The sequence below is a fragment of the Hyaloscypha bicolor genome (assembly GCF_002865645.1).
Source record: "Hyaloscypha bicolor E unplaced genomic scaffold K444scaffold_165, whole genome shotgun sequence".
In the NCBI taxonomy this organism is placed as follows: Eukaryota; Fungi; Ascomycota; class Leotiomycetes; order Helotiales; family Hyaloscyphaceae; genus Hyaloscypha; species Hyaloscypha bicolor.
Genome location: NW_020194667.1, coordinates 161,142 through 178,819, shown reverse-complemented (window position 1 = coordinate 178,819; position 17,678 = coordinate 161,142). Strand labels below are relative to the sequence as shown.

General features: G+C 48.6%; 5 protein-coding genes across 5 annotated transcripts; 2 read left to right on the top strand and 3 right to left on the bottom strand.

Moving 5' to 3' along the window:
* Positions 1–1,097: 1,097 nt before the first annotated feature.
* On the top strand, positions 1,098–2,324 carry K444DRAFT_619402 (uncharacterized protein). The gene is made up of 3 exons (XM_024881507.1): positions 1,098–1,453; positions 1,508–1,726; positions 1,787–2,324. Exons 1-3 carry the CDS (start codon positions 1,290–1,292, stop codon positions 2,256–2,258), a joined length of 855 nt encoding a protein of 284 aa, XP_024729594.1. The 5' UTR covers positions 1,098–1,289; the 3' UTR covers positions 2,259–2,324.
* Positions 2,325–3,978: 1,654 nt separating this feature from the next.
* On the top strand, positions 3,979–8,307 carry K444DRAFT_635654 (uncharacterized protein; the record flags this gene model as incomplete). The annotated part of the gene is made up of 13 exons (XM_024883893.1): positions 3,979–4,066; positions 4,189–4,344; positions 4,444–4,890; positions 5,234–5,401; positions 5,506–5,673; positions 5,778–5,945; positions 5,997–6,215; positions 6,313–6,446; positions 6,570–6,726; positions 6,805–7,025; positions 7,070–7,115; positions 7,311–7,493; positions 7,814–8,307. 13 exons carry the CDS (start codon positions 3,979–3,981, stop codon positions 8,305–8,307), a joined length of 2,649 nt encoding a protein of 882 aa, XP_024729593.1.
* A 1,540-nt stretch (positions 8,308–9,847) lies between these two features.
* Positions 9,848–11,878, bottom strand: K444DRAFT_542699 (putative methylenetetrahydrofolate reductase 2; the record flags this gene model as incomplete). Its single annotated transcript, XM_024875899.1, has 1 exon — positions 9,848–11,878. The coding sequence occupies one exon, from the start codon at positions 11,876–11,878 to the stop codon at positions 9,848–9,850; it is 2,031 nt and encodes a 676-aa protein (XP_024729592.1).
* A 254-nt stretch (positions 11,879–12,132) lies between these two features.
* Positions 12,133–14,402, bottom strand: K444DRAFT_619396 (PLP-dependent transferase). Its single transcript, XM_024881506.1, has 3 exons — positions 14,095–14,402; positions 13,373–14,000; positions 12,133–13,325 (listed from the first exon to the last, which is right to left on the bottom strand). Exons 1-3 carry the CDS (start codon positions 14,264–14,266, stop codon positions 12,272–12,274), a joined length of 1,854 nt encoding a protein of 617 aa, XP_024729591.1. The 5' UTR covers positions 14,267–14,402; the 3' UTR covers positions 12,133–12,271.
* A 92-nt stretch (positions 14,403–14,494) lies between these two features.
* K444DRAFT_599911 (uncharacterized protein) lies at positions 14,495–17,653 on the bottom strand. The gene is made up of 2 exons (XM_024878598.1): positions 17,561–17,653; positions 14,495–17,458 (listed from the first exon to the last, which is right to left on the bottom strand). Exons 1-2 carry the CDS (start codon positions 17,630–17,632, stop codon positions 14,771–14,773), a joined length of 2,760 nt encoding a protein of 919 aa, XP_024729590.1. The 5' UTR covers positions 17,633–17,653; the 3' UTR covers positions 14,495–14,770.
* Between the last annotated feature and the right edge of the window lie 25 nt (positions 17,654–17,678).

Sequence of the window (17,678 nt, the reverse complement as noted above, 5' to 3'; positions counted from 1 at the left end):
TATAAATAAGCGAAAAAATAATATTTATAATATATCCTCTAATAATCTAGACTCAGTCTATAATATTCTCTCTCATTAATATATTTAACTAATAAACCCCTCTGCTTCTTAACCTTCTCCTTATATATAATCTCCTCTTTCTTCTCTATAATAATACTTTAATCTCCTTATACTATCTAATAATACTACTAAAGTAATAAAGCAAATTAATAATAAGACTAAAGTTAGAGAGATAGAGCTATACTAGGGCAGGGAGCTAAAGGGATTAGAGAAAGGCAAGGCAAATCTGGAGGCAAGCTTGGTATATACTTGCGGAACCGAATCCTCTCAAGCTTATACTACTTATAGTAATAAGAAGAGACCGAGGGGCCCTTTTAAATACTATATAGTTATAAAAGGCGAATTCGATAGTACTTATACAAATTATAGATATAATAATAACGGTAAAGTCTATACTTTCTATTAACTCAATACTAATCCTACTAAGTCTAGAAAGCCTCGCTCCGTATCTGCAAAACCCTTTATACCAAAGCCTTGACCGCCTATAAGATATAGAAAGCAAGTACAAAGATAGATACAAGGTCAGAAGGTAATGGGGAAGAAGGTTATAGTAGAGGAGAGTGAGGATACTAGAGGAGAAGGGAACGAAGGAAATATAGATAATTCGAGTAATATAGGCAGTATGGAGGATACAGAAAGTAAGGGAGATAGAGATGTGCCTCGTAATCCATGGGATTTGCCTTACGGACCACGCAAGCTAAGGGGGGGTTAGGAGTAGTCGAGAATAAGGCGTATATGCTATACTTTTTTTTTTTGGTGAGGTGTGGGTGCGAAAATCAGAAAATCAGAAAATCACTTTTCGCTTCTCGGATTTGTCCGCTAGCCCGCTAAGGTTAATGGCCTCAGTAGAGCCGACGAGCTGGCCTTCAATGTCCAGAGAAGAAACGGAACAATTGAAATGATTATGAAAAAGAATGTTCCAAAACTTAATGCGAAAAAATATTGTACTGTATTGAAGGGTCGACTGCGAAGATCTCACACTTCGTGATTGCTGCGCCAACTGCCCTGAGTTTCTCTTTTCAATCACGTGGGAGCATGGGTGGTGGATCGCCGACGCTGATCTCGAGGAAAGTTGGCCAAAGTCCACATCTTGACAGCAAACCTCCCGACGCGTTCAATTGCACCGCCTGTTCTCCCCTCTGTACATATCATAATAGATGGACTCATTGTAGTCGAGATTTTCCCTTTTCGCATTTTCGTCGCGCCCCCGCCCCCGACACTCCTTCAAGATGGGCCTCGTGTCCTTCATAACGGGCTTCGTCGCCCCTATCTTCATCATCATTTCGCCCATCACTTCCTACGCCGACCAGACGTATTCGATGCACCGGGCGAAATCTAGCGCTGGATTTTCGTTAGATATCCCGTTGATTATGCTGGTTGCATCGATGCTGAAGTATGCTGCACTTCCGGCTTCCCGAACCAACCTTTGCTGATGGGAACATTATAGAGTGTTCTACTATCCAGGCGCGAGATTCGATACAGCTTTGCTCATACAAGCGTTCATTATGATTGTGATTCAATTGGTGCTATTGAAAATAGCCCTCGACCACCGACCGTCCCCTTCGTCGAAGGGAGGAGAAGCAGCAATCCCGTTCGCCGGGGCAAGAGACAGAGAATTCGACATTCCAAGACCGTATAATTTCTGGCAATGGCGGTCCCATAAACCGTGAGTTGATTCCAAGCCCGCACAGAATCTGCGAGCGAATGCTAACGGATTTTCATGCAGATACTGGCAGTTCCTCCTCTACCTCTTCATCTCCCTGGTCGCGCTCGAACTCCTGATCTCCCCTATTCCAACCCTTTACGCCCTCTACTCCGCAGGCCTCGGCGCCATCGGCCTCTCCGTCGAAGCCACACTCCCGCTCCCGCAAATCCTGTCCAACTACAAGTCTCGCTCCTGCAAAGGGTTTCGTGTCTCCGTTATCGCAAACTGGATTGCTGGTGATATCATGAAGATGTTTTGGTTCTTTACGGCGACCAGTGAGATACCCTGGACGTTCAAGCTGTGTGGCATATTCCAGATGTGCTGTGATTTGTTCTTAGGCGGCCAGTATTTTGTGTATGGGGATGGGGAAGCGGGCAAGATGGTGAAAGAGCATGCTCAGGGATTAGGGATGGAGATGAGGATGAATGGGCATGCGAATGGGCCGAGGGCGAGGACACCGGCTGGAGAAAAGGATGCGTACTTGGGAGATTGAGCTAGATTAGAATTACACGTTTTCGACAAGCTGCATTTACCTTTGAATCCGCTGCTGGGACTCCCTTGCTAATGCTTCTAGTCTGCCGCTTTGCAGATGACCTCGAGGCCATCTTCTTCTCTTGTGCTACTCAATCCGTCAACCTTCATTGTTTGCTTCCACTCAACCCAGCAGTTCCTCTAAGAAGCAACTTTCTGCACATACCCGGAACATGCTCAACTCTTCTCCTCGGCCATAACCCCGCTCCCGTTGCTCCCAAGGATGAGAGGTTGATTATGATCTTTGTTTGCTTTAATTCTTCGACTGTCAATATTCCCTCAGTTGGTGGGCGGTGAAGATACCCCTGCTGCCACGCTGCCAGGGTGGAAGCAATGCCAGGCGTTCTTCGCGATTGGCCAATGGCTCTCGAGACAGCCACAACTGTCAAATCTCACAATTCCCAGACAAACCTGTACAGACCGAGATTGCAAAAACTATGATCGACAGAAATGATAGGCTCGCGGATCCGGGGGAGGAAAGGTACAAGGTTGAGAGGGGGCAAATTGTGGCAGGTTTTGGCGCAGGGCAGATCTCGCTTCGGCAAAGTGAAAGATCGTGAGGGAGCGTGAACGTCAAGGAAACACCTGCTTGCGCCTCGAGACCAACCATGGCAACCACCACCTCAATTGATCCTGTTGTGTGGGGATACAATATTCTGATAATGAGATACAAGTATAGAAACTTCAACTGGCTTCTAGGAGTAAGATTCCATGATTTTCCAAGCAATTGTGCCTTCCAAAGCCCTTGAGGCTCCGCCCGCCTTTCACACCTTTGCACGTTGACTTCACAAGCCTCCGTAATCCAGAAGCCTCTCGCTTTCATCCCCACGGTGAATCTCGAGCCTTCTCTCGAATTTTGCGTGTCTAGCCTGGCCAACTTCCCGTCCTTTCGAAATAGTACTTAAGACCCCCCCTCGTCTCGCAACCCTCCTCTTCCTCTTCCCATCAACGACCTCAACCACAACCTCTTTCGCAAGACAACCCAAGTCAACGCAATAATAACAATAACAACAACGCCTTGCTCTTCGCATCACACATCTGTATTACTCTTTCCTGTTTTCTTCGTCCAATCCTCAAACCTTCTCTCGACCACAATCTTCTTCCCGCCAACTCTCGCTGACCTTCTTCCCACCAGCTCGTTGATCTCGACCTCAAGTTGAACCACCATCGCATATTACCTCACGATATCCAAACAAACTTCCCAAATGTAAGTGATCTACTCTTCAACTTATTTTCGATCACGCTCTCCTCCTTCCATTCATCTATTCCCGTCGCAGCACAATTCCCATCTCCCCAACCACCCCACATCCGCCTTCTCAGCTCAAACTTCAACTTTCCCCAAAGCACCTTTCAACTTCCAACCTTCCACCCCAACTCTAAAACATCTTCCTTCTCCCACAATACCACATCTCAAACCATCATCCATCCACCATCGCAACCTGCAGTCATCGCACAGATCTATCTGCATCGCTGTCTCTGAGCCATTCTCACTCGCTTTCAACTTTGCAACTGCATCGACTGTACTTTGGTACTTGTCATACACCTATCACGTCATCTTCATCTTCACTTTTCCTACCCCGCTTCTCTCGACCTTGGGAGACTTTGATGCATTTTCAAATTCAGTTTCGCTAACTGCGACGTTTGACAGTCACTTTCGGTAACTGGTCAACACCGCCAACAAAATGCCCAACTGGAAGTCGTACGAGAGCTCTGTTCGCCTTCTTTCGGCCATCCTTGCCGCTCACCCCGGTCTGAAGCTAGACTATAACGGTATGTGACACCTTTCCTTATCTCTTCGCTCAGCCATCCTCCCATCTCATCGTTTCCTTCAGTCAATCTCATTAGTTTGTGAACTCAAAAATTGCGGTTCCTGATAATGCTGGCGAATCTAGAGGTCGCCCGTTTCTGGGGAGATGGAGTTAAATACAAATCTTGTTGGGACAGATGCAGTCTCATGCACAAGAACGCCAAGCTCCTGAGAGATGCAGTCGAGGCTGGCCTCGATCCCTTCAAAGTTGAATTGATCGATGCTCCTTCCAAAGTCCAAGGTAACAAGGGCAAAATATTCATTGTTTCTTGTCATTTGCACAGAGCACCGTTTCTTTCCGTTTTGCGAGATGTTGTTGGCCTCCGTTGATATCTGTCAGACATTGCTGCTAGGTTCGGTAGTGACTGCACTGCATCTGCTCTCGAGAATCGATTCCGCCCTCTCAAGAGAGATGCCAAGTTGATCAATGACTCGATTGCCAAGGGCATTGATCCGAAGACGCTTCCCATTGGCGCTGAAACAAAAGGGGCTGGTTTTCCGAAAGGTGTCCGGCGTGTTTCCCCAAATACTTCAAAGCACTTTACACATTTCCTTACGTTTTGGGATTTTGAACAGCACTCCTCAAAGAAGAAGTCTTTATTGATATGTAGTGCAGAGATTGCTAGATATTTTGGGTCTGATGCCACCAAATCCGCCATTGAAAGTGTCTGGAAGCGACAAGTCCGCCCAGGTGTCAAGGCCATCACCGATGCCTTGGATCAAGGTGGCGATCCCAAGGATGTTAACCTTTTGGGTACTTTCTGGACTGGCGGAAAGGGAGCCTCGGGTAGACCTTTTAAAATTTCTGCCTTTTTCACACAACCCATTTCCTTTTGTTTAAGCATCTGCGCTGCAGTCTTTATGAGTCTGGTGTGGCTTGTTGTTTCAGCCTCTGATGCTGATACAAAGCCATCCAAAATGTCATGTTTGCTCGGGTCAAGAAAGGTGTCCGACAGATCAACGAGGCACTCGCGCAAGGCGGAGACCAAAGACATTGAGATCAACGCCTTGCGGGCTGGCGGTTGTCGTAGACCCTTCAGCGATCTCCCCATAAGCACATAACACGTTTTCCTTTCGTCTTTACACGAGTTGAGCATCGCCGGTGGATCTCATATTGATTTGGCCTCCAGAGATCGCCAAGTGCTATGGCACCAACTGCACGAAGTTTGGTCTCGACAATCATTTCAAGAGAGACATCCGACCCAACGTTAAGTCTATTCGCGACGCTCTCGCTCGTGGCGATGATCCTAAGGATCTTACCATGATGGAGAATGTTCGGGACGGCAAAATCGGCAAGGGTCAGAGCGCACACCATGTCACATCCTATACACATTGCACGTTTTCCTTGCGTCGAAGTTTTTGATGATTCTTTCATTGGGGTTGCTGTTGATGATCGCCATAGAGATTGTCAAATTCTACGGAAGCCGCCTCACGAAGCCGAGTCTCATGCACCATTTGGGTCGTGATATCAGTCCTAATACCAAGCTCTTGAAGGAAGCTGTCGGCCGAGGTGAAGATCCCGATTCGGTGATCTTGATCGAAGGTGTCAGATCTGATAGAGCTGGAAAGGGTCAGACAATTCACCACAATCCATCTTGCACACTTCACGTTTTCCTTTTGGCTTTCGCTCTTGCACTGCGTCATCTTGGGAATTCATATTGATGCTGCCTTCAGAAATTGCCAAGTGCTTTGACCTTGAGCTCAAGTCTGGTGCTCTCCAAAAGCACTTCGTTCGCAATATCACACCTAATGTCAAGCTCGTCCAAGAGGCTCGCGCCCGAGGTGAAAATCCAGTTGGCGTCATCCTGATCGAGAACGTTCGAGATGGCAAGCCGGGAAAGCGTTAGGCATCTTTCAATCCCCCCAGCACACTGCAAGTTTTCCTTCTGTTAGGTGGTTTGTCAATGTCGGCAGTATCTGAAGCCGCTATTGGTATTCCTGCAGAGATCGCTCGTTGCTTCGGCAAATCGGCAACAGCCAAATCCATCATGAATATCTTCGACCGCACTGTCAGACCTGATGTCAAGCTCATTCTGGAGACCTTGAAGGCCGGTGGCGATCCCGAGAAAATCTCCCTGGCTGGTATTGCAAAGATCAGCGGTGGTTCCAAGGGTCAGACATCTGTCTTCACGCAATATTTTTCACCCTGCACGTTTTCATTACGTCTGCTTATTGCTCCAGTGCATCAATATATTGATGACTGCTGCAGAAATCGCTAGGTGCCTTGATCCCGAGCTCAAGCCTGGCACTCTTAATCAACACTTTAACCGCAACATCAACCCCAATGTCAAGCTCATCAAAGACGCTCTCGCCAAAGGCAAAAGCCCAATGGGTGTCACTTTGGTAGGAAATGTCAAGGATGGTGGCGGCGGAAAGTGTTAGAGAGCTCCCCATTAGTCATCCTGTTTTACACGTTTTCCTTATGTTCAAGCATGTTTATTGATTTTACTTCCAGAGATTCAACAGTGTTTCGGATCCGATGCGACAGCTGGTGGCATCAAGTTCCAGTTTGCGACTCGTATCAAGGCCGATGTCAACCTCATCAAGAATGCTCGAGCAAATGGCATTGACTGCAAGGGCATCATGCTTAGCGGAGCAAACGAGGGTTCGAACTGTGGCAATGGTAGAAGACTTTGCTTTTAAATTTCTTGAATGTTCTTTCAATTTCAGCACCCCAAAACACATATTGATTAGTGCACAGAGATTTCGAGCATCATGGGCAGTGATACCACACCCAATGGCATCAAGTTCCAGTTCACGGATCGCTTCCGGCCTATTGCCAAGCGCCAGTTGGACATGAAGGCGGCGGGCCTAGATCCAAAGGACGTCAATCTTGACAGTGTCAAGGGCAAGGGAGCTCAGGGTCAGGGAGTTCTTGATACACTTTCCATTGCACGCTTTCCTTGCCAGCACGATTTTTTTGTCAGTGATCCACCAATTGGACATCTTATTGATGAGATCCACAGATATCAGCAAGTACTTCGGCAGCGACAGCACCGCAGGTGGCACACAGTTTGTACTCCGTGCCATTCGGGCTAATGCTGATCGCCAGCGTGCTTGCGCTGATTCTGGTGGCGATCCAAAGGACCTTGCATTGAACACAATTGGAAGCAAGCAGAGTCAGAGATTGAAAATTCCATTCTTTACACAGCACATCACGTTTTCTTTGGTCATGTTCAACCAACCACTTATTGACGAGCATTATAGAGATGGCGAAGTTCATCGGTAGTGACTGCACTAAGGGTGCTTTGGAATGGCAGTTCCGCCGTTACAAAGCAGGTGCAAAGTTGCAGATGGCTGCTGTGGCAGCAGGCCAAGACCCGAAGAATATCAATGTTGATGTCAATCCTCAGGGCAAGCCGGATGGCAAGGGTTCTGGTGGAACGAACTGTACCTCTTGTCTTCTTTTCCTTGCAGCACAGCCCAGCACAGCACAAGATCGATGGATTGACACATATTGACTGGTTTGCAGCTATGTCCCGCTTTCTCAATGATGGGAGAACACCGTCCTCACTTGAGCACACGTTCCGCCCTATCAAGAAGGATGCTGAGGCTATGAAGGCTGACACATGTTTGCGCTCCCCTAGGCTATTGCCTTCCACACCGACTTCTCTGCGATGATTCATTTCATTCCGTCTTTCCTTTCGTTCTCCTCCGAGCTGTCATCAACCACTCATATTTTGACTGAACTTTTGCTAACTTTTCTACAGCCATCGCTCGTGAATACGGCGAGGGCGTTACAGGTAAAGCTGTCTCCACATACTTTGAGCGCGCACGTAAGGATCCAAGTTGGAACCGAGCTAACACTACAGAAGAGAATGGTTCCGCGAAAAAGAACCAAACGCCAAGAAAGCGCAAGGCGCCCGCTAAGAAGATGAAGGACGAGGGAGACGACGATGAGGAGGATACCGGCAGCAACTTTGATGAGACTCCGACAAAGAAGAAGGCCACTCTCCACAAGGTCCAGAGCGGCCGTGTTAAGAAGCCATCCCCCCGTTCCCGTGTTGTTCCATCTTCATATGCTGAGCTTTCGGAGAATGACGAAGAGGATGGAGCGGTCAACGAGGAGTCCATGGAGAACGGCTCTGATGGATTCGTCGACAATGGCTATCACAATGGTAACGGCAATGGCAACGCTGATGACGGTATGAATGGCTATGATGACCAGGAGGGCCTCTACTACGACGTCGAAGAGGAAGCTTAAGTCTCCTGCCTTAGACTTCCCGCCTTTCTCTGCCTCAACAATCTGCAGTCTCTCTCGCAACATGCAGTAAATCGACAATTCATCTTGGCCCAGATCGACTTCGGCTCTGCAACCTCATTTGTACCATCTCAGCGGTTTTCCTTCGGCGTGTCAGCGTCTGGTCTTGATTCCCTTTCAACTTCTTTCGACTTGATTCAACACGTCGATCTTCGGCGCCCGGCGCATTTCAACAATCGGCTTCGACAAAATACCACCAAAATTTCCTTGCTTGTTTCTTTCGCCATTTCACAAAATTTCCCGGCGGTGTTCCGGATGATCATACAACATACAACATATTCGCCATCGCCACCACACTTCCTCGGCTTCTTCTTTCCAGAAAAAATGAGGAATATGACTTTGGTGAGAAAGTCCATCTTCTCTCTTTCCTGGATAGAGATTGTGTTGAACCGCGGATTCCTTTCAATCTCGACAACGACGGATCTTTCGACTGGCTGGCTTGCTTTGCTGGATGATGGATAGTTGGATTGGATTTCAGGGGTCTTTGCCCGGTTGTACTTTGCTGGTTGGCCTTTACAGATGGTTCATTACATGACATTTCCCCCTCTTTCCCTTCCACACCACATGTACACCCTTCGCGTGGCATTCAGTTGCTGGCAGCTTCTCTCTCGGCTTTCGGAACAATGGATGGAGGACACCTCGGTGGGGAGGGAGAATTCGTCTACGTTGCCTGGGGTCTGGGATTGATGATTGGGTTTGTGGTACTTCAAAGAATGGGGTCTCATTTGAGGATGATGAATGGGGGATGAATAGATGGCACTGCCCTGAGGGAGCGGTGTGATACACAGGGTGTTCTCTTTTCGGGGCTGGGTGGACTGGACGGTCTGCGTAGTTAAGGAATTGAGATACCTTTTCTTTGATCTTGAATGTGACTGTGACTGTGGCTATGGCTGTGACTGTGCTGTGTTTTGATTTGTGTTATGAAGATTGCGTTGATGTGAGGGGGAGTGGGGATGGGTGGTGTTGTGAGATTAGTGCTGCCGTGGAGGAGGCTTAAATTCCCTTCATATAAGACATTTTGATTTGTTGATCTTACAGAGCTATTTCGACTCCGAAGAGAAGTGTCTCAAGCCAGCGAGTCCTTACGAGCACCTACGTTTGTCTCATTCTCCTGCCACAGCCTGGACATTCATAAACCACCACATCTTCTCAACAACGATATCTAGGACATCACCAAGTTGAGAAGTCAAGGTCCAAAGAGGAAGTAGTTGAATGTCTCAGAAGAGGAAGGAAGAAGCATAATCAAACGCCTTGATATTCCCACCCATTGCTCCATTCATCCCTCGTCTACTAGAACAATCTTTTTCTGCAATCCATTCACGCCTTTTCATATCCGCAATTTTTGCAACACCATACGCCCGCAGCCATCGCAATGCTGCAACCCAACTCCTCATTCCTCGTTCCCATGCTCCATTGTCCCCGTTTCTCGGAATATTTGAGAACAGATACAAGGAGGGAGAGGAGAAGGGTGGGGGGAGGTAGCTTAATCAAGCAACATGCTCCACAACCCCTCCTTCTCGACATACCCGTGATGAATAATATTAACCAACCACACATCACTCTTAATCCCCTCTATTAACCCCCTACTAACCTGCCCCTTCTCTCCTGGTCCATATACCCGTCCCCACTCCCCCCAAATCCCAAACGCCTCTTCCGCCCAAGCCCTGAAGCTCACCTCTTCAATGATCGTCGGGGTGATGATTTCCTTGCCGGGGAAGGCGCCCCAGGTTACTGCGTTCGTGGAACCATTTCCGGAGTTGCTGGAAGACGAGGAAGAGGACGAGGTATCAGAGGAAAGGTAGTCGCCTGCGGCGTTCGATGCATACCATGATACCATCGACGATATATTTTCTTCAGAGAGTTTTTGCCTCAGGATTTTCCAGTCTGAAGATGGGATGAAGAGTTCGACAAATGCTTTCTGGAACACAAAGCCATTTCTTGGTCCCCAGCCGAAGACTTGGTCTGTACTCCGCACGCCGTTTACCGCTGGCTGGGAAGCTACTGTCCACCATCCTTTCTGGTTTAGTTTTAAGAGTTGGGATTTAATGGTGTTAGTTTCTTCATTCAAACCCTCTTCGTTCCACGGGATTGCGGAGAGAGAACCTTCGATGTGCCGGAAAAAGAGGTCTGTGATGTCGTCTCGAGAGGTAGGGTAGCCCCAGAGCTTGATCGCTTGGTTGATAGACATGTGTAGGCTGACACCATAACCATCTATTTCTCCATAAGCGGGACTTCGGGCGTCTCCCCATCGCCCGTTGGGGAAATCATCCCATGTTGCTTCGCGGCCGAGAGAGCCTTCGCCTTCGGAGATAGCGAGCGTGTTGGCGCGGGTGTTGACGGGTTCGGCGGGGACCCCAGCTTCGAGACCTGTGGCTTCGTAGGAGGGGTTCGAGGTTCGGGGCGCGGTAATGATGATTCGGTTGTGCGGGTCTGAGCCCACTGAGCTTTGGCGGCGGGTACGGCGGTGGCGAGAGTCGTTTGTGTGCGGGCCGTTGATACTGACGGTTTGTAGAGGGAGTGGGAGAGGCAAAGGTTCCTCTGTGATCGCGCACTCGATATCCGTTGGTGAGCAGGGGATAAGTTTTGTTCGTTCCAGGATAAAAGAGACTGCTTTCTCCAGATTGAGAGTGTAGAAATGGAAACCCCTTGGTTGTGGCGACGGTGAGTTCTTGATATGCGTGACGATCTCGCTCACGATGTCCACCCCGACCTTCTTAACCATCTCATCATCGCCCTTCACCACATCCAGCCTCTCCATAATCTTGCTTGGCATCTTTGCATGGCTCAATTTCGTCGTCCTCTTAATCATCTGGTAACTCTGAATCGGCATCATGCCCGGGATAATCGGCAACGTTTTGAAAAGACCACTCTCATGGTCCCTCAATCTCTGCTCAAACCGATCGTATGCGTCGATATCAAAGAAAAGCTGCGTCATGATGAAGTCCGCTCCAGCCCCGACCTTCTCTACCAAATACGGCAGATCGTGCTCCAAGCTCTGTCCTTCCGGGTGACTCTCATCCGCATGTCCCTCCGGGTATGCCGCCACGCCAATGCAGAAGTAATCCCCATACCCCTTCCTGATATACCTCACCAAATCAACCGCCCATTCAAACTCCCCCTCCGCTCCACCATCGCCATTACCATTACCATCCTTATAATCGCTCCGCGGCGGATCTCCCCTCAGCGCCAATATATTCCTAACCCCCAACGCATTCGCATCTTCTAATGCCCTGTCAACCATGTCCCGCTTCATATTCGTACAGGTCAAGTGCAAGCACGTCGTGAGGCCCAGCTCCCGCTGACACAGCTCCGCGAGCTCCATGCTCCTGTCTGCTGTTGAGCCGCCGGCGCCCCAGGTAACAGTCACGAAGAGGGGGCGCAGGGAGTGCGACATCCTGTCGAGACGCGCGCGCAGGTTTGAGGAGCCCATGGGGGTTTTGGGGGGGAAGAACTCGAGGGAGAAGTAGGGCGTGCCCGGAGGGAGGGCGGCGATCTTGGTAGTGATTTTCTCCATTTTCGATGTGCCTTTGAGGGAATTGAAAGACAGGGGAGTGAAAGGAGCTGCAGAGAGGAGATTGAGGCTCAATTGGGGTTCTGCGGACTCCAGAGGAGAGGTTGTAGTCGTTGTGGTGAGGAAGAGGAAGCAAGGCTGATTGTATTTGTGGGGCATGCGATGTGGGGTCGATGGGTGAACTTCGGATGTTTGGGGTTACATGGTAGACAGGCCTTTTCTTTACAGGTGAGAGGTGACACCGATGATGTAGATGTGTAAGGATCAGATTGTCTATATTTGCGTCTAATAAGCTTCGTCATTGACATGTTTGTCCTACATTCGTAATGACATCAACAGTATTCTTCCCGGTCTATCTTGAATATCCCAAACCCCCATCTAACAAGAGGAAGTATCTTAACAAGCAAATTCCATTCCTAAATCCGTCAATTCGCCGTCCATCTGTTTTCCACTGATCTCGGGATCGATATCCTCCATCTCCTTCTTGTCCTTGATCAACCAGAACGCCTTGATCCCCTCAGCAAATCGTTTGGCGCTCTTGCCAACCTCCTCCTCGGTAACAGCAGCAAAACAAAGTCTATAATATTTCCAACCCTCCTTCTCCATAATTTCTGGTGTAGGACTGAATATCAGACCCGGAGCAGCCAGCACCAAATACGGCGTGGTAGTCAAGAAGATCCAACACAGCTGTGCCATCTTCGGCCCAGGGATCTGGCCAAAGAGAGGGTGTGATTCATAATGCATCTGTATCCAGACAAACATCCCTCCTCGTGGCCAATCAAATGAGTACATCTTGGTCTTGGAGATCACCGCCCAATCTGACTCAGAAGTCTTAGTTGGGGTTCCCTGCTTGAGTTGGAAACGGCCCTCCTCCAGAGCAGAGCACATCCGGTTCATCCGTCTCTCGTAGACACCACGGAGGCCGGCAAGCCAGCGGACCCAGCCATCTGTCTTCCATCCTGTGAATGTAACCTGCTCCTTTTTGGATTTCTTTACAAATTCGGACATGACGGGCTGAGGGCCCATGACCAGCTCAGAGATCATGGATTGAACAAACCCACAAGGTTGCTGTGTGCATGATTCCGAAATACGAACGATGCGTTCAACGATTGCTGGTTGGGCCGTAATCCATCCCAGTCGACAGCCCGGAGCAACAGTCTTTGAAAACGTGTCCAGACGAATGACTCGGCCATCATAATCGATATTCAAGTACGATGGAACAAGACTATCAAGGAACGGGTAGCCTGATGACTTTTCAAAAGTGTGCACCGGTGCGGCAGCCGGAGCAGGGAGATTTCGAGCCTCTGCTTCGAGTGATGCAGCAGAAGGGAATTGCAGATACCAGTAAGGGTCATCTTCAATAATCATCACGTCGTACTTGCTGCAGAGAGCATAAATGTCCTTTCGTCGTTGGACGGAGAGTGTTCCTCCAGTGGGGTTTTGTCCAATCCTTCAATCCGTGAGCAGAATATTTTGGGAGCGAAGAGTAACACTCACGTCACAGTATACATCAGATGAGGTCTCCTCCCCTGGGAGTCATCCCAATTCTCCAGAACGTCTTCCAAGCCACCAGAGCCAGTTGGAAGCATACCCTCCATATCCATCTTAACCGGCACGACTGCAATTCCTCGCGGTCTGCACGACTGTACGGCACTCATGTATGCGAACTCCTCGCACAAGATAGCCGGTCTCTCCCGAATCCAATCTCGTTCCTCACTCCAGACATTGGTCAAGCATTCGAGTGTTTTGGATAGCCCATCAGTATTTCCGCAGGTGAGGGCTATATCTGGTCCACCCTCATATGGTATATTTGGTTGTAAGTTCTCTCGTGTGAATTGTCGGAGAAAGGAGTAGAGAGGAGGATAGCCTTGGGTTTGACCGTACTGAAGGGCGGTTGTCAAGTCGATCTTCTGCATGGGGTCTGCAACCGCTGACGCATGTGGGACGGTAAGATGTGCTGCGACAGATACATCTTTATTGTCTTTCTTGAGGGAGGTTGCGGCAAGGTGCTCCGAGAGATCTTTGTTGGGATCATTGGGGTCGATGGGAGTGGGTTTCCATCGTTGAGGTTGTGCGATTTGTGCTTCGAGAGTATCGAATGGGAATAAACTGGCATTAGGAAGTCCTGTGCAGTGCTGTTAGCTACCTGCTTCCCCATGCGGTGTGTGGCGGATGCTGTTCGAGAAGTCCATCATGTCATGGAAGAGCTTCATACATACCACCAGCCAGGTTTCTAATTCCCGGAATCATAAAGTACTTGTAGAATGACTTGACACTGCTTTCCTTCCTCGCAGCAGTGACTCGCGAGTAATGGTAGCTGAAATCCTTCGGGGGCTTAGGCCCTTTCAATTCCATCGCATCTGCTTGATTAATGTACTCGAAGTCTGCCATCTTGACCTTTCCTCTCTTGCAGAGGCGTTTATTATGATGAAATTGGAAATATGGAACGTGAAAAGAGAAAGATGAAGCTCAACACAGTACACTTGTCGTGCATTGAGCGATAAGAGATAGCCAAAGGGCAAAAGAGTGGGTTGGCCTTCTTACAAATCAAAGCACGGGCGAACGAAAACGGGAACTCCGTGCTGGAGAAGATGATGATTAGCTGACAAAGAGAAGTCGCCGGAGTTCATCTTGGCCGTCGGTCAACGGGGCAATTGCTGACCCGTAAGGTGAATTATTCCTGAATATACATCTGAAGATATATACACAGGTAGAAGACCCGAAAACAAGTGGCTCACGTCAATCTGCGGGGAATTTTCGGGGCCGACGCCGAGAAACGTTCCACCAACGCGGGGTGCAGATGAGCACGACATCGACCGCGCAATGATGGGAGGATGAGAGCCTCAATCACTTCCAGTTCGGCATTCGTGATCACGATGCCACAACTACACACATTCATCGATGTCCCATCCCACCAGCATCTAACCCATTCTCCAACATCTCTCCTAGCGTGTCCCAACTCCTGGCCTCTCCTCCCCCGCCAGCCCGTGCGACACCCCTCAAACCACTTGCTACAAAGCGTACCCATCTATCGAAGTCCGTCTTCATGTTTCTCAATTTCTCAACATACAACAGATCCCCCTTTTCGTCAAACGTTGATGAAAGGATGCTAAGATCAACATCGATATTTTGTTCCTCATCATCGGAGCTTGATTCAGCTTTTTCCTTGGCCTCTTTTAACACGGGCTGAGAACGACCTTTCCTTTGTGGTGTATGGAGACCCAAGCTTGCCATCGAAAGATCCATCATCTCTTGCTGCTTTTCCAAAGCTTCTTTATTTGCAGCTGCATTCGCCGCTTGTGCATCTTCAAGTTTGATTCCTAGATCCAGGATTTTAAGAATTGTTTTATGAATTAGCTCTAGCTTGCTGCCGAGAAGAGCTTGGTCAATTGTTGTTTTGATGTAGCAGGCATGGACTTCGATCATAGTATCAACGTCTTCGGTGGCTTTGAGCTCTGCTCGCATTTTCTGGGATAAGGGTTCTAGAACGAGGGAGGTGAGGTAGTAATACAACATTTGGGTAAACCATAGAAGCCGGGTTCGTAATGAGTAGTAGAGTGCACGTTCGTCGGAGCTGCTGGACTTTGTGAGTCCATCGGTAATCAGGCGCTGGCGCGAGAGAATGTGGGAGCTTCGGCGAATTTGTAGGAGGAAGGTAAAAATCTTTTTGTAGGTTGAGATCGTCGCTGGGGTGAGGATTATCTGGATGGGCCAAGAGAGATGATATTTGAGCTCGAGGATTGAAAGGACTTTGACCGTTCTCCTACATTTCGCAACGTCTTGATGCTTTCGGGAAAGGGTGAGGACGGACGTTCGTAGACGATCTGAGGATAGGGACGGGATTGCCCCGAAGGTGCTCTGAGCTAATTCGGTGAGTGTGAAGCGATCATTCCAAGATAAGTCCAAGGTGTCGAGCTTGTCGAAAATTGAGTTAGTGAACACTGAGGCAGTGGTTCCATCGGCGAAGAAGTACAAATGGGACAGAGCATCAAGTGATGTTTGGAGGCCACAGGAGTCGAATAAGATTCTGCGAAGCATCGACGAAGCAGAGTGATGTTTGCTCTCTACCCAAGCATGAAATGCAGAGTCAAAGAGCTCCGGGAAAGGAGCGTATCCGAGAACTTCAGGGTTGCAGACGCTATCAAAATCCAGACTGAGCTCAAAGTCACCCCTCGCTGATTGGAGAAAATCAAACTGGTTGAGATGCTTGAGGACCACAACACTTTTTCCGGTCGTAAAGATCCTGTTAGCTGCTGCTTGAAGAAATCTCGGTGCATGTAGTACTCCATCTTGAGTCCTGCGGATCTTGAATCGTGACTGCCAAAGCAACGAGGGCTCAATATCTCCAGAAGCTTCCAAGATAAAAAAGACTTTGTCACCCTTAGTCAATTCCCCATCTTCCATCCATTTCCTGATAGGACGAAGATATATTTTAAAGCATTCGAAGAATATTCGTCCTATGAATGAGTAGATCACATCATCTCCAGCCAGTTGCGATGTGCAAGCTTCATCGTAGAGTAGTTCTAGATAACGAAATGCATGAGGGTATCGCTCGTCATCGAGTTTCTTGATAATCTCAGAGAGTCGAACCAGAGGCCGCAGATAGGAAGAAACTTCTGCTTGAACACTGAGGAGGCTGACGACAATATCCTTTGCCGGGTTGACAAATCGCTGCTGTATGTCCGATATTCGTGCGTCGAATTCGACCGTGCGGCATAGAATGGAGCTTTGTAAGACCTGCATCAATGGAATTGATTGATCCCGCCCTGCCCATGACCGCAAACGCATTACTGCAGTTCCTTGCTCGGAAAATGATCTCCCAACTTTAAAGAACGCGTCCGCAGAGGCATGCTTTAGAGCATACTTCCGTTTCGGGACTACAAGGTTCTCCCGTAATATTTCAAATAACGATGTTGGCAACCCCAAGAGCATGAAGAGGACTTCACGAATAGCCTGAAGTTCTGTAACTGTCGTCTTCACCGTTTCCAACTGGACTCCATCCACAGTATGAGTCTTCTGCCAAAATTGGGCATCTCGCAGTTGATCTAAATCCTCCTTGTTGATTGTATCAATAGCGTAGTCCTCCGGCCGCTGGTTGAACTCTTCATCTACGCTCGATTGCAGAGTTGTGTTTGTCAACCCAGAGAGTTCTGATCGACTGTCCTCAAATCCATCCTCTCCATCAGAGCTCTCGGCGCCAAAATCAACATTCTGCCAAACACTTTTATCTCGCAGAAGAGGATCTTCCGCAATAAGGTCTTCCCATTTCAAGGTTCGTCCTGGATCCGGTTCAGGTTCTTTCAGAAAATCGAGATTTTCGAGCTTTGACTTCTCAACTGGTCGATCCGAAAGCTCGAGGAGCAGATGTAGAATCTCGGGGGCCCATTTGACCTCCAATTTTGCCAGAATGTTCAGCCGTTCCTTGAGCGCATCTGCCAATGAGTCTTCAAGGAGGACTCGAAACTTCTCGTCCAGGCCATCGAATTGACTGGTGACATCGAATTGATTTGTTCGAGCAAAATTGTGATGCCGCAGAGCTCTAAGAGCGCTCTCTCGATGCAGATTGAATCTCGCAGGGTCAGACTATGTTTCTATTAGCCCAGGGTTTCTTATAGCATTAAAAGAGCGTTTGGGGAGATGCTGTTCGCCTTTGGAGAATTCAAGAAACAGAGCGAACGAACATACTTTTAGAGACGTAGACGTGAGCAAGGTTACAAGCTCTTCTGTCAGAGCTCCTAACTTGGTAGCGTACGCCATTATGTTTGCGTTAGTTGTGGAAGAAATCTTGGGTTCATCCGATGTC